Source organism: Apteryx mantelli, chromosome 1 (assembly GCF_036417845.1).
Source record: "Apteryx mantelli isolate bAptMan1 chromosome 1, bAptMan1.hap1, whole genome shotgun sequence".
Classification (NCBI taxonomy): Eukaryota; Metazoa; Chordata; class Aves; order Apterygiformes; family Apterygidae; genus Apteryx; species Apteryx mantelli.
In genome coordinates, this window is record NC_089978.1 from 17,150,845 (window position 1) to 17,165,534 (window position 14,690).

General features: G+C 40.4%; 1 protein-coding gene across 1 annotated transcript in view; it reads left to right on the forward strand.

Moving 5' to 3' along the window:
* Positions 1-14,690, forward strand: part of DYNC2H1 (dynein cytoplasmic 2 heavy chain 1) — a 200,611-nt gene that overhangs the window by 95,838 nt on the left and 90,083 nt on the right. The window contains exons 76-77 of the mRNA XM_013956014.2: positions 5,434-5,594; positions 14,217-14,342. Coding sequence (XP_013811468.2) covers positions 5,434-5,594; positions 14,217-14,342 — 287 coding nt within the window. The remainder of the gene's footprint in view (positions 1-5,433; positions 5,595-14,216; positions 14,343-14,690) is intronic.

Sequence of the window (14,690 nt, forward strand, 5' to 3'; positions counted from 1 at the left end):
AAGATATTTGATATTCATAATAGTATTAGTTGCTTCAATTTATAAATATTTTAGTCTGGTATCTAAGAAAAGGGTGATTCAATAGTGCTGTCTGCTTGTTGATCCTCCATATAATTCTTAACTCATTAGCCATTTGAGCAAAGTTGGCAGTTAGGCAGATATCTTAAAAATACTAAGATTGCTGTTTTTCATGAAAATCAAGCTGGGAAGAAGAGACTTAAGTTTGTGTTCCTGCTAAGGGAAAAGCAGTTATAAATCAGGTCCTTATCAATTCTGAGAAGTGGAAACATATTGACCAGTCATCCTGTGCATTCTTTCTGGCTACTAAGTGCATACATAGCTTTGAGCCTGTGATAACATGCACTCAGCCAGATAGCAGTGGATGAGAGGAAGAGCTGAGTGTACACTGAAATGGGAAAAGATTGAGGGGAAAAAATGTATAAGTAAATGGACTTTATTAGTTCCACCATTCATGGAAGAACTTTTTAGATTACAAACACACATGATTCATTGTGTCTAACTAATCCTATCTAGCTTCGAAAATGGAAGTTATCAGTCATCTGGAAATAGCTGAACTGGCAGTAATTCCATTTCTTCAGGGGAGTTATTTGAAAAAATACTGAAAAAATCCATTAACACAGCAGACAGAATATGTTCAAAATATATATTCCAAACAAGATTTTTGGTTTGTTACTGATTTATGTTGTATAGCAGAAACTTAACAAAATTAGTACTCCTCTTACATTCCATATTCTCATAATTTTTTTCTTAATCTTGATGTATGTCTCTGTCAGTATGATAATAATGTCCCAGTATAATTATGTATTTACTTTCAGTTGTGGATTTGAGAGAATTCATTCTTATTTTCTTAACCTTTATAGTGTTAATATCTGTAGTTTATAATAGTAATTTAGCACTTTTTAAACTTGCTTTTTAATGTAATACCTACATTTCCTTGATGTGGACTGCAGTTTGAAAGATTATAAAATGTTATACTTCCACAAAAACTTGTATTTATGTATTATTTATATAGTAGTTTTTCATGAACTTAGGTGATGGAAGTCTCAATAAGGTAAATTATTGACATTGTAATGATTTATTAGAAGGACAGCTGAATAAGCTTGTGCTTTCTAGTCTCTTCTTATTTGAACTTGTAACTTGGAACCAGTCTATTGCAACTTGCTCCTCTGAACAGCTCTTCAGTGATCATGAAGTTTAGGTCTCTAATTCTTATGTTTTTAATGGCATTTGTGTGTGAGTATATCTGACTCTCTTTTTATGCTCTGCCTCTGGGCATTATTTGTTAGTCAAAATTTGTTCCAGGTCTGCCAACAATGCCAATGTTTTGAGTAGTAAGGCTAGCCTGCTCTGTCAAGCATAATTAGTAGGTAGAGAGGGGCTTTTGTGATGGTGAATATACAGGCTCCACAGTGAGAATGTCCCTGTCTGTTGGAATCAAATGACAAGTGTGATCTGCAGTGTGAATGGATCCCTGTCCAGCAAAGACCTAAATTCGTAATTGGTCTATCTTGATCTCAGTTCCTTGGAGATGTTCTATCAGGGAATGGCTAGTCATTTATTGATTCGTTGGTAGGCAAGATTTCATCCATAGATTTTTTCATGCACACCAATGAGATGTTTATTTGGAGATCATGCCATAAGTGATCACTAGCTGTTTACAGCTAATAAGTGTCCATGCTTGTATGGATTTTTTTTTTTCCATATTTCTTGTACCATACCTTTTTCAGGGCTCTTTTCTTGAAACTGCTTGAACAAACTGCTTCACTTAGTTCAAAAGGGAGCCTTTAAGCTCTCTATCACCTTTGGTTGTTTTCCTGGGAGAAAAATTAGTTCCAAAAGAGCTGTAATAGCTGACAAGAAAGGCTTCCACTCTTGTTTTGTCCAGACACGTTTCTTTGACCTTTTTTCATCTTTTACCAGATTCTTTCAATTTGTTGATGAAGGAGAATTAAAATCATTGCTTTTGAATAAGTTGAAAAAGAAGCTTTTGTCTTCATAAGAGTTTTCTATAAATATATCTTGTGGGCACCGCAAGTATGCTTATCTCTTTATTTTACGCGCTATTATACTAAAATGCATCATGTTAGCAAAAAATCACATCCCAAACCATTCCATATTGCTTGTTGATTTTTTTCATATGTTCTTTAACTTACTAGTGTTTTGAATCTGACTACAACAGAAATCATATTTAAAGAGTTTTGATATTAATTTTCTGCATTTTCATATTCTTTAAGAAAGCAGTAATGATACCCAGAAATAAAATCAAGGCATGCTAAACAAAAACTTTATTTTATTTTCACAGACTATTTTCCAAAGAATAGACTAGACATGAGATGTTGTAGTCACATTATATCTAGGCCAAAACTAACCTTCCCTGTTTTTTGTATTTGAATTGTGTATTCAAATACACAAATAAACAAATATTAATATTATTAATACATTTATGGATCTTTTGTGAATTGTTTGTTTACATACAGATCACCAACAGAGGAATTTTGAAAGCATTTTCATTCAAGTTGCTACTGCTGTAAATTGGTTTAATTGCATTGACTTTAGTGGAGAAATCCTGTGAAAAATCTTCACTGGTTGTATGGAAGCTTCATAAGTTTATAACAAATGTAAAATTTGGTCCACTCTGCCAAATTTTGTAGTTGTATGTCAAGTCCTTTGCTTTTTCCTTTTCCTTTTTTTTTTTTTTTTTCCACTCTAGACATTTTGTGAAAAGTCGTTTGCTTTCACATATGCTTTTCTTCTCATGCCGGGACATCAGTTTGGGTAATAAGATTTAAGACGTTCTGTCAGATGGGAACATGGAGACAGAAAAGTATTTTAGGAATTCCGTGTTTCAGTGTATAGCTATTATCTGGAATATGAGTGCTTATTGATTTATGCTGGAGTCTTTTTTTCAGTTCTCTAAATATAATCCTGACTGTAGCTTTTAATTCCCTTGGCCAGGAATAGACAGGGCTGTTTTGTAGTTTTTCTGTATTTCCCTTCTGTTGAACTTCCTTAAAACAGTAAAGCACCTTCAGAATATCTATGCTTTCTCTAAACATTGTGTCCAACTTTCTAACAAGCAAAACTGGCTTATGTAAGTACACTTACTTTGTATATTCATTTTCTTAAATCATTTATCTCAGGAATGTTACAATATATTTGGCTAATCAGTTACTGATTTACAATTGTACCCCTTTTACATTATCATCATCATAAATACTTTATTATAGTAACTTAGATTGTAGGAGTCTTTTAAAAAATGCCTAGTATGACGACAGTTCCAAGTGTACACACATTCCAGTCTAAAGCTCAAACATAGCCTTTTCTTCTGTCCCTCAGTAAATACAAGGTCAATCTGCCTACAATGTTATGTAGGATACCAAAACTGTTAAGGAATTAAGTTTTTCAGGAATCTGGGTACCTTCTGTTTGCACTGCTGAAAATAATAATATTGCCAACAGCCTCCAGTTTACTGGCTGTAATATATTTAGTGTATCTGTTTGTAGAAGCTAAGCAGTTTTAGGCATAAGAACTTGAGAACAGTTGAACAAAGGAAGAGGAGAGGTATGTCTAGCACATTACTGTCTTTGGCAATGACAAATAATAAACGTCAGGGGAAAGGTATGAGAACACTGCAAGCTTATAGTGATACTTTTTGCAGTGTCCAGTGTTTTATGTCTCCGGGGCTTCTCAACTGGAAGTAACGGCAACATACTTAAAAGACCTGAGGAATTTTTCCTCCTATGAATTTGTACAACTGCTTTGTACACCTGTATAAAGAATGAATATCCACAGCATTGTCTGACAATCAGTCCCACAACTTTAATTTATGATCAGAAAGGGTGTCCTTTTCTTGTGTCCTTGCTGCCTTCTGACTTCAAATGATGCTCTAGAACCATATTTTTCATAGAATTTGAAACACCACTGAAGAATTTCAAAATGATTGTCTTAAATAAAATAAAAGTTAATAAAACTTAAAGTTTACTTTTCTGAGACCTTATTTTTGATAAAAATTTGATCTAAAATTGTGTATTAAGATTCTCAATAATAATAATACTGAAATAATAATTTTACTAATTAAGATTCAGAATTCTCAATCTTTATTTTTCTTTTATTGCTTAAAGTTACTCAGCCAACTTGAAGTATGGCTGTAGTGGACAGAAAAGCAATCTCTAGATATATATCAAATTTTTCTCTTTATCTTGGCTAATTTATTTGTATATATTTAATTTTTTATTTTTTGGCCAAAATAGTGTAGCTATTTCCATTCATATGTCAGTGAAAAAATGTTAAATCTGGAGTTACTTGTATTTGTGAAAAAAGGTTACCATACACATATTTTGGAGAAATGACTAGAAATTTAGTATGTTGGGCAGCTTTTGTTGCAAGGATAAGCTTTTTTCCAGAACTTGTGAAAATGCATCCAAATTTGGCCATTCCATGATTCACTGAGAATCAACTTGCATATGTTTATCAGACGTTTTCAGGATTCTGACAGTTAAGAGTCCCTGGATAGTCTATCCTCACTGAGCATGCTTCAGTCCAGCACTGAGCAGCCCTTTTTCATTTCAGTTGCATCTTGGAGTTCTGCTGGGGGTTAGGGCTTGCTGACAGCAGAACTCATCAAGGGGGCTGCCCAGATCAAATGTCTTTTGACTTCAGTTTAAGTATTTCTCTGCACTTTCATTACCAGAGCCTCTACACTCCTAATGAATGCAAAATGAAAATATATTCCAATATTAGTCTTGTTTAATTCAATTTTTGTTAAGCATTTTAATTGATAGTGATTTTATCTGTTGTTTATTTGCATTTATTAGGGTCTCTGTATAGAGATCCCAGACCTCATAATAACCTTTGCCAACCTGAGCTGTTACATCCACATTTCATACTATTGTTCTGCGTGGAGATAATAGTAGAAGTCTGAAAGCAGGCTGAGCCCACAAGGAAGAGTGTATTGCATCTTCTAATAGCTGTGGCACAGATGCCACTGGTTTAGGCTTCTCTGTCCTGCTTTACTTCCTGATGACCCATGTAACTAACACCTCCTTGTTTAAGGACCAGTTTAAAAAGACATTGAAAATATGTGGTTAAAACTCTTTGAATGTATAATACATTTATACACATAGTTTTGGGCTCGTTTATAAACGCCTTGCCTATACCAGGTCAACATTCTAAACATTAAGGTGCTTTTTAAGCAATATTAAGGGCTTTTTATGTGAGTTGTAAACCAAAAAAACCCCCCAAAACCTACCACTAAACTAAATCCACAGCAGAAACAGTATCAGTCTTTAGGCTTTGAAAAAATCTTATTTTATTCCAGCAGTTTATGTTATTATTTGAATAATAGGAAAAAATCTTCCAAAGAACACTCCATCCTACATAGTCATTTCATTACCATGACATTTCTGATTATAGGAATAAAGGAATTGTCTCCATCACCTCTGAATCTGAAACGTCTGTATAAAGAGACTCTGGAAATTGAGCCCATCTTGATAATTATTTCTCCTGGTGCTGATCCATCTCAAGAGTTGCAAGAACTTGCCAGTGTTGAAAGAAATACTGAATGCTACCATCAGGTCAGTTTTGGATAAGCATAATGATAGAAAAAACAATATGTAATGTAAAATGTTGCAAGAATCATAACTGTTTTTACCTTGTTTTTTAAGGAAGTTAATATGTAAAAGCATGGTTTGGTGTCTATGTGTTTGTTATTCCCAGCTCTCTTACCATTAACTTCTGAACCTATTGTCAAAATTAGATGGAGAAGAGACATAACTAGTGGTCCTCACATAAACAGAATCCACCGAAGGGGGATTCCTCTGACTGGGAGGAGGGAAACAGGAGAACTTAGATCGAAGAGACCAAAAGAAAATAAGAATTATTATGTATGCCCAAGTATTATCATTAAAGTGTGGAATAATCCAAACATGAGAAAAAAAGCCAATGAAAACTGGACTTAATAATTTCCTCTGCTTATAGAACTTGTGTATTTCTTTTTTGCAACAGAAAATGTAAATCAGAATTTCAGTGTTTGTGAATACTTTAGTATTCTGTGAATTTTGGTAAAATATTTGAGAAATTTTACAAGTAAATGTTAAATAATTAATACTTTATAGGAGTTCCAGAACAGAAATTTGATATTTCAGGCCTGTTTAAAAAAATGTTCAAAATTGACAGTGTGGTGAAGCCCTCTCATTTCAGAAATATACATACATCACCAAAAGTATTTGCCCAGCCAATTTGACAGTTGGTTTTCCTCATTGTGTGCAACTTCTTCCTGTAGCTTTTAACACAAAAATGAATTTGGTAAGGATAATTCTTCTTGAGCAGATTTTAAACAACAATTGTACTGTGAAGAAATCACTTATAGTATCTGTATCCCTGTGTTTCAAATTGGATGCATTCCAAGGTATTGAAAACAACTCTTTTTTCTTTTTTAAAGAAAGAAATGTACTGTAGATATTAGACTTATAGAACAATTTAGGTTGGAAGAGATATCCAGAGTCCAATCTAGTCCAACCTGCTGCTCAAGGCAGGTTTATTTAGATGAAGTTGCTCATGTCCTTGTCCATTGGAGTCTTGAACACCTTCAATGATGGGCATCTTACAACATCTCTGGGCAACCTGTTCCAGTATTTGACCACCCTTATGGAAATTTTTTTTTCCTAATATCAAGTCACAATTTCCCATGTTCCAACTTATGCCTATTAACTTTTGTCCTATCACTGTATACCTCCAGGAAGAGTCTGGGCTCCGTATTCTCTGTATCTTCCAATCAGGTAGCTGAAGATAGCAACAAGGTCTCTCCTTCACCTTTTCTTTTCCAGGCTAAACAAGCGCAGCTCCCTCAGCTTCTCCTTGTGCTCCAGCCCCTGACCATCTTAGTGGTCTTCGCTGGACTTGTTCCAGCATTCCATGTCTTTTTTGTACTGAGGAGCCCAAAACTGGACACAGTACTCCAGATGTGGTCTTGCAAGTGCCAAACAGAGGGGAAGGATCACTTTCCTGGGACACTTTGCTACATTCTTGCTAATACAGCCCAGGATGGAGTTCTTTGCTTCTTTGCTGCAAGGGTACATTCCTGGCTCATGTTCAACTTGTTATCCACCAGGACCTCCTTTTCTGTAGAGCTGCTTCCTAGGCAGCCCTCTGTCCTGTACTGTTGCAGGGGTTATTCCATCCCAGGTGCAGGACTTTTCATTTGCTTTTGTTGAACTTCATGAGGTTCCTGCCAACCCATTTTTCCATTCTGTTCAGGTCCATCTGAAGAGTAGCCCTGCCATGCAGTGTATTGACTGCTCCCCCCATTTTAGTGTCGTCTGCAAACTTGGTGAGAGTGCACACAGTCTAATCATCCAGATCATTAAAGAAGACATTAAACAGTGTTTTTTTCCAGTATTGATCCCTGAAGATGCCACTGGCTGCCAGCAGAACTTTGCACCACTGAACACCCTTTGAGCCTAGCGGTCCACCCATTTTTCTGCCTAGTATATCATCCACTTATCCAGCCCATCTCTCTCCAATTTGTTGTTAAGAAGGTTATGGGAGACTGTATCAAAGGCTGTGCTAAAGTTGAGGTATACAACACCCATGTTGTTAAATTCAGCCATGAGTACCAAAGCCAATGATTGTGAAGCTTTCTCCAGCTGCTTCAAAGCATTCATTTTCAAAGAACTGTGGTACTCTTATACCAAGGGTAAATCCTGCCTGACCAACCTGATTGCCTTCTATGATAAAATGACTGGTTTTGTGAACAAGGAGACGACAGAGGATGTCATTCACCTCGACTTCAGCAAGACTTTCAATACAGTTTCTCACAATGTTCTTGTATCCAAGTTAGGACATTATACTCCAGATAGCTGGACAACTAGATAGGTAAAAAACCAAGCTGGATGGTCGGTCTCAGAGGATAGTGGTTAATGGGTTGTGCTCTACCTGGATGGCTGTGACAAGTGGAGCGCTGCAGGGGTCTATCCCAGGATATGTCCTCTTTAACATGTGTATCGGTGGCCTGGAGGTATTGACAGTTTGTAGATGACATCAAATTGAAGGAAACAGTGAATATGCTTGTTGACAGGGCTGCCACTCAGAGGGAGCTAGACAGGCTGGAGGAAGGGTCCAGCAGGAACATTACAAAATTCAACAAGAGCAAGGGCAAAGTCCTTCCCTCGGGAAAGAAGAACCCCCTGCAATGGCAAAGGCTGAGAACTGACTGCCTGTGGAGCAGCTCAGCTGAAAAGGACTGGGCGGTCTTGATAGACAGCAAGCTGGACATGAGCCAGCAGCATGCCCTGGCAGCAAAGAAGCATTCTTGGGGACCTAACAACAGACTTTCAATACCTATGAGGAGATCACTGAGAAAATGGAGCCAGACTCTTTGCAGTCATGCATGGTGGGAAGACAAGAAGCAATGGGCATAAGTTGAAACAAGAGGTGTTCAGACTGGATATAAGGAGAAACTTTTTCCCCATAAGGACAGTCAAAGAGCGGAACAGATAGCCCAGGAAGATTTTGCAGTCTTCATCCTTGGAGGTTTCCAACACTCCACTGGACAAAGCCCTGAGCATCTGGTTTGATTTCTCATAGCTGACCCTGCTTTGAGCAGTAGGTTGGGCTAGAGACCCACCAAGGTCCCGTCCAATCTGAATTATTCTACAAATAAAGTGAATTTCGAATCACGGTATTAATACTCTTCTTTATATCTGTCTGTAAAACATTTTTACCTTCTGCCATTCTAAATATTCAGGCAGTTTTGTTATCTAGATGATCACTGGTTAGCATACAAATGAAAAATGTCAAGTTTAATGTTGCTTTTAAACAGTCTTTGAAATTGTTCCTTTCCTGGAATGTGCACTGGTGTAATATATTTTTCCCATCAAATTATAAAGATTTATATTTTATTGCCATCCTGTCTACTTGGGAGTGTTTAAGAATGCATATTTCTTATTCGTGCCACCTCTTCTGACACCTCTATTATCAGCTTTTTTTGGTTAGCTCTAAATGTCCTTTACATGTTAGACTTCTTTATAGAATGTAACAGGGTAGGGTATTTGAATGCGGAGCAGTACTCTAATGGTAAATCATCTGAAGGTTGTCCTACTAATGAGAATATTTTGGTGTTGTTATTTTTTCCTGATCTTTCTCAAAGATTTTAAGTAGAGCATAGACCCCCTCATATTTTTCTTCTCTGCTGAATCATTTCTCGTATGGGTTAAAAACCAGACCACTAAATCTGTGTTGTGTATGACTGTGTTATCTGGTGACTTATTCTCTTTCATTTATCTTCTTTTGGCTATTTTAGTTATTAGATGATATTATACTAAGTTTAACTCAAGCAGAGGACATCCCTCATCATCATATGTCGTCATAGCTGTGTCGTCAGGTAAGGGAGTTACAGGAGGAAGTCAGTAGGCTGCGCAGCATCCGAGAAGCGGAGCAAGAGATAGACAGGGTATTTTTGGAGACTGTGCAGCTTCGGGAGTCCCAACCCCCTGCAGCAGTGGAGTTGCCAGAGGGCTCTGTGCCGTGTGAAATAGTACATCATAACATCGTAGAAGAAGGCTGGAAACTGGTCACTGCTCGTGGGAGGAGAAAGGCTCCTACTCCTCCCGAAGACTTGCAGCTGAAGAGCAGGTTTAGTGCCCTCCAGGATGAGGAGGAGATGGGCATGGCTGCCAGGGAAGTACCTGGGACAACAGACCCTGTGCTCTGCCGGAATGCCCAGAAGAAGCGGCCGGTGATTGCTGTGGGGGACTCCCTGCTGCAGGGGACGGAGGCATCTATCTGCTGACCTGACCTCATGTCTAGAGAGGTTTGTGGCCTGCCGGGGGCTCGTGTGAGAGATGTTGTGGAAAGACTGCCAAGGCTCATCCACGCTTTGGACTATTACCCACTGCTGCTCTTCCATGTGGGCGCCAATGACACCAAGGGCAAAGTGGAGACCATCAAGCAGGATTTCAGAGCTCTGGGGATGGTGGTCAAGGGTCTGGGAGCCCAGGTCATCATCTCCTCAATCCTGCCAGTGAGGGGAATGGATGAGAGGAGGAGGAGGAGATGGACTTTCCAAGTTAACAACTGGCTGCACTGCTGGTGTTGGCTACAGGGTTTTGGTTTCTACGACCATGGGACCCTGTTTGAAGATCGACAACTGATGGCGAGAGATGGGATCCACCTCACGAGGCGGGGCACGCGGGTCTTTGCCAACAGGTTGGCCAACCTGATAAGGAGGGCTTTAAACTAGGAAAGATGGGGGAAGGGGAGAGTTATAGTGCCAGGGTAGCTGGCAAAAGACTGCTCAAATCGGGATGCCTCCAGCAGGTGAATGCAGCCAGGGAAGTGCGCATGGGATGTGGCTATGGAGGATCCTCTTCTACCCCTCCTGGGAAACTTGCGTGCTCGATCACCTCCCTGAAATGCCTGTACACCAATGCACGCAGCATGGGGAACAAACAGGAAGAACTAGAGATCTGTGTGCGGTCGCAGGGCCATGATCTCATTGCCATTACAGAGACATGGTGGGATAGCTCGCATGACTGGAGTGCTGTCATGGATAGCTACGTGCTTTTTAGGAAAGACAGGCCAGGAAAGCGAGGTGGTGGAGTTGCTCTTTCTGTGAGAGAGCAACTGGAATGTATTGAGCTGTGCCTAGGGGTGGATGAAGAGTGAGTTGAGAGCTTGTGGGTAAGGATTAAAGGGCAGGCTAGCATGGGTGACACTGTTGTGGGTGTTTACTACAGGCCACCTGATCAGGAAGAGGAAGTCGATGAGGCCTTCTACAGACAGCTGGAAGTAGCCTCACGATCCCAGGCCCTGGTTCTCATGGGGGACTTCAACCACCCCGATATCTGCTGGAAAGACAACACAGCTAGGCACAAACAGTCCTGGAGGTTCCTGCAGAGCATTGGTGACAACTTCTTGACACAGGTGGTGGAGGAGCCAACAAGGAGAGGTGTGCTGCTGGACCTCGTACTAACAAACAAAGAAGGACTGGTGGAAGATGTGAAGGTTGGGGGCAGCCTTGGCTGCAGTGACCACGAGATGGTGGAGTTGAGGATCCTGCGAGGAGGCAGCAGGGCACCAAGTAGGATCACAACCCTGGACTTCAGGAGAGCAAACTTTGGCCTCTTCAGGGACCTACTTGGAGGAATCCCATGGGTGAGGGCCCTAGAAGGAAGGAGTGTTCAAGAGAGCTGGTTAATATTCAAACATCACTTCCTCCAGGCTCAAGAGCGGTGCATCCCTATGAGTAGGAAGTCAAGCAAAGGAGGCAGGAGACCTGCATGGATGAGCAAGGAGCTCCTGGCAAAACTCAGCCAGAAGAAGGAAGTCTACAGAAAGTGGAAAGGGGGACAGGCCACTTGGGAGGAATATAGGAACGTTGTCAGAGTATGCAGGGATGCGACGAGGAAGGCTAAGGCCCGTTTGGAATTAAATCTGGCTAGAGATGTCAAGGACAGCAAGAAGGGCTTCTTCAAATACATCAGCAGTAAGAGGAAGACTAGGGAAAATGTGGGCCCTTTGCTGAATGGGGTGGGTGCCCTGGTGACGAAGGATGCAGAGAAGGCAGAGTTACTGAATGCCTTCTTTGCTTCAGTCTTTACTGCTCAGGCCAGCCCTCAGGAATCCCAGACTCTGGAGGCAAGAGAGAAAGTCTGGAGAGAGGAAGACTTTCCCTTGGTGGAGGAGGAGTGGGTTAGAGATCATTTAAGCAAACTTGACACCCACAAATCCATGGGCCCTGATGGGATGCGCCCACGAGTGCTGAGGGAGCTGGCGGATGTTATTGCTAAGCCACTCTCCATCATCTTTGAAAGGTCATGGAGAAGAGGAGAGGTGCCTGAAGGCTGGAAGAAAGCCAATGTCACCCCAGTCTTCAAAAAGGGCAAGAAGGAGGACCCAGGGAACTACAGGCCAGTCAGCCTCACCTGCATCCCTGGAAAGGTGATGGAGCAGCTCATCCTGGAGGCCATCTCCAAGCATGTGGAGGACAAGAAGGTGATCAGGAGTAGTCAGCATGGCTTCACCAAGGGGAAATCATGCCTAAGCGATCCAGTAGCCTCCTGTGATGGAATGACTGCCTGGGTAGATGAAGGGAGAGCAGTGGATGTTGTCTACCTAGACTTCAGCAAGGCTTTTGACGCTGTCTCCCATAACATCCTCATAGACAAGCTCAGGAAGTGTGGGTTAGATGAGTGGACAGTGAGGTGGATTGAGAACTGGCTGAATGGCAGAGCTCAGAGGGTTGTGATCAGTGGCACAGAGTCTAGTTGGAGGCCTGTAGCTAGTGGTGTCCCCCAGGGGTCAGTAGTGGGTCCAGTCTTGTTCAACTTCTTCATCAATGACCTGGATGAAGGGACAGAGTGCACCCTCATCAAGTTTGCTGACGATACAAAACTAGGAGGAGTGGCCGATACACCAGAGGGCTGTGCTGCCATTCAGAGAGACCTGGACAGTCTGGAGAGGTGGGAGGAGAGGAACCTCATGAAGTTCAACAAAGGAAAGTGCAGAGTCCTGCACCTAGGGAGGAATAACCCCATACACCAGTACAGGTTGGGGGTTGACCTGCTGGAAAGCAGCTCTGCTGAGAAGGACCTGGGAGTGCTGGTGGACACCAAGTTAAGCATGAGGCAGCAATGTGCCCTTGTGGCCAAGAAGGCCAATGGTCTCCTGGGGTGCATGAGGAAGAGTGTTGCCAGCAGATCGAGGGAAGTGATTCTCCCCCTCTACTCAGCCCTGGTGAGGCCACATCTGGAGTACTGCGTCCAGTTCTGGGCTCCCCAGTACAAGAGGGATGTGGCACTACTGGAGCAAGTCCAGCGAAGGGCTACAAAGATGATTAGGGGACTGGAGCATCTCTCTTATGAGGAAAGGCTGAGAGAGCTGGGCCTGTTTAGCTTGGAGAAGAGAAGGCCGAGAGGAGATCTTATCAATGTGTACAAGTATCTGAAGGGAGGGTGTCAAGAGGATGGGACCAGACTCTTTTCAGTGGTGCCGAGCGACAGGATGCGAGGCAACGGGCACAAACTGAAACACAGACACTTCCATCTGAACATGAGGAGAAACTTTTTCACTGTGAGGGTGACAGAGCACTGGAACAGGTTGCCCAGAGAGGTTGTGGAGTCTCCTTCTCTGGAGATATTCAAAACGCGCCTGGATGCAATCCTGTGCAATGTGCTCTAGGTGACCCTGCTTGAGCAGGGGGGTTGGACTAGATGATCTCCAGAGGTCCTTTCCAACCTCAGCGATTCTGTGATATAAAGCTAAGGCCCCAAATTTCTTTGATTCATTAGAGTTTTAGGATAAAAAACAGAGTAGGTTTCCCATTAAGGAATATTTGGTGAAGTCATAATAATCACAAAAAAAATGGTTTCATCCTGCTTCTATTTTGTCATAGCAGTAAAGCCAAGTGAAGACTTTTCGTATCCCTTAAGATCACTTTCTTTTCAACCTGTTTGATGCAGCGTTTTTTGTTACGTAGTGCCTCCAGTTAGATTTTAGGGAAGAACTAAAGTGAATGCACTCTAAAAATAGTCTAAAATGAATTGCTGTAGTAATTGTGACACTGAAAAAGGTCTTTCTTTATTTTCAGTCTTCACTAATTCCTCTGAAAATTCAGTTTTGAACCTTTATCTTTACATTTGGAGATCCAAATGTATTTTAGCAGCAGTGTGTTACTATAAAAATGAAGAAAAGACTGTTTGCTAAGTTATTCATATCTCCCAGTCGGAAAGAGAACAACAGTTCTCCACTTATCTCAGTATGATAGTTTGATAGTTTCTCTTCAAATGAAGTTCTAATTTACAGTGAAAAGCAAATTTCTTTCCATTTTTTTTTATTTTTATTGTATCAGCAGTTGTACACTAATATAGTTCAGCCACTGTTATTTAAATTACTTCTGTGATTTCCCAGGGAATAGCTGCACTGTCAGCAAGTGATACATGTTCTTTCCATAACAAGATTAGGTAATAATGCTTTTAAAAAAAGCTCTAGTCAGATATGTTGCAAAGAAAACACTGTATTTTCATTAATCTTTTTCCTACTTTAGTATAGCTTATCACGTTAGAGAAACATAGAAAATTCTGGTTATTGTTAAAACACCTTCGTTTTACATATACAGTCTAACTTGGAAAAACAATATTGTATTTATCTGTTAAATAAATTATGATAAATTCCTGATACAACTATTTCTTTCTTTTCAGATTGCAATGGGCCAAGGCCAAGCTGACCTAGCCATTCAAACTTTAAAAGAATGTGCACGTAATGGAGAATGGCTATGTTTAAAGAACCTGCATCTTGTTATATCTTGGCTTCCTGTACTGGAAAAGGTGAGGGTAACTAGACAAGAATGTATCAGAAACTGGACAAGATTAGTCTGCAATATTTCTGAAACATTCAGGCATTTCAATGCTGATATTTTAAAATTCCAACAATTGAAAATTGAGATGCTAAACAAAAACTTTGCAGGTTTTTAAATCATGAGTAAGATGAAATTCTTCAAATCTAAAAGCAGTTTCTTCCTTTGTGTGAACAATTTAAATTTTATAAAGTATAGATTATTTCTGGCACAATGAGGAAACAAATGATCTTTTTAGGACTTCTGATGCTTAATGGCATACTGCCCATGTTTGCTGAATTCTAAATCTACATATGTTTTAAATTATTCATTTCTACAG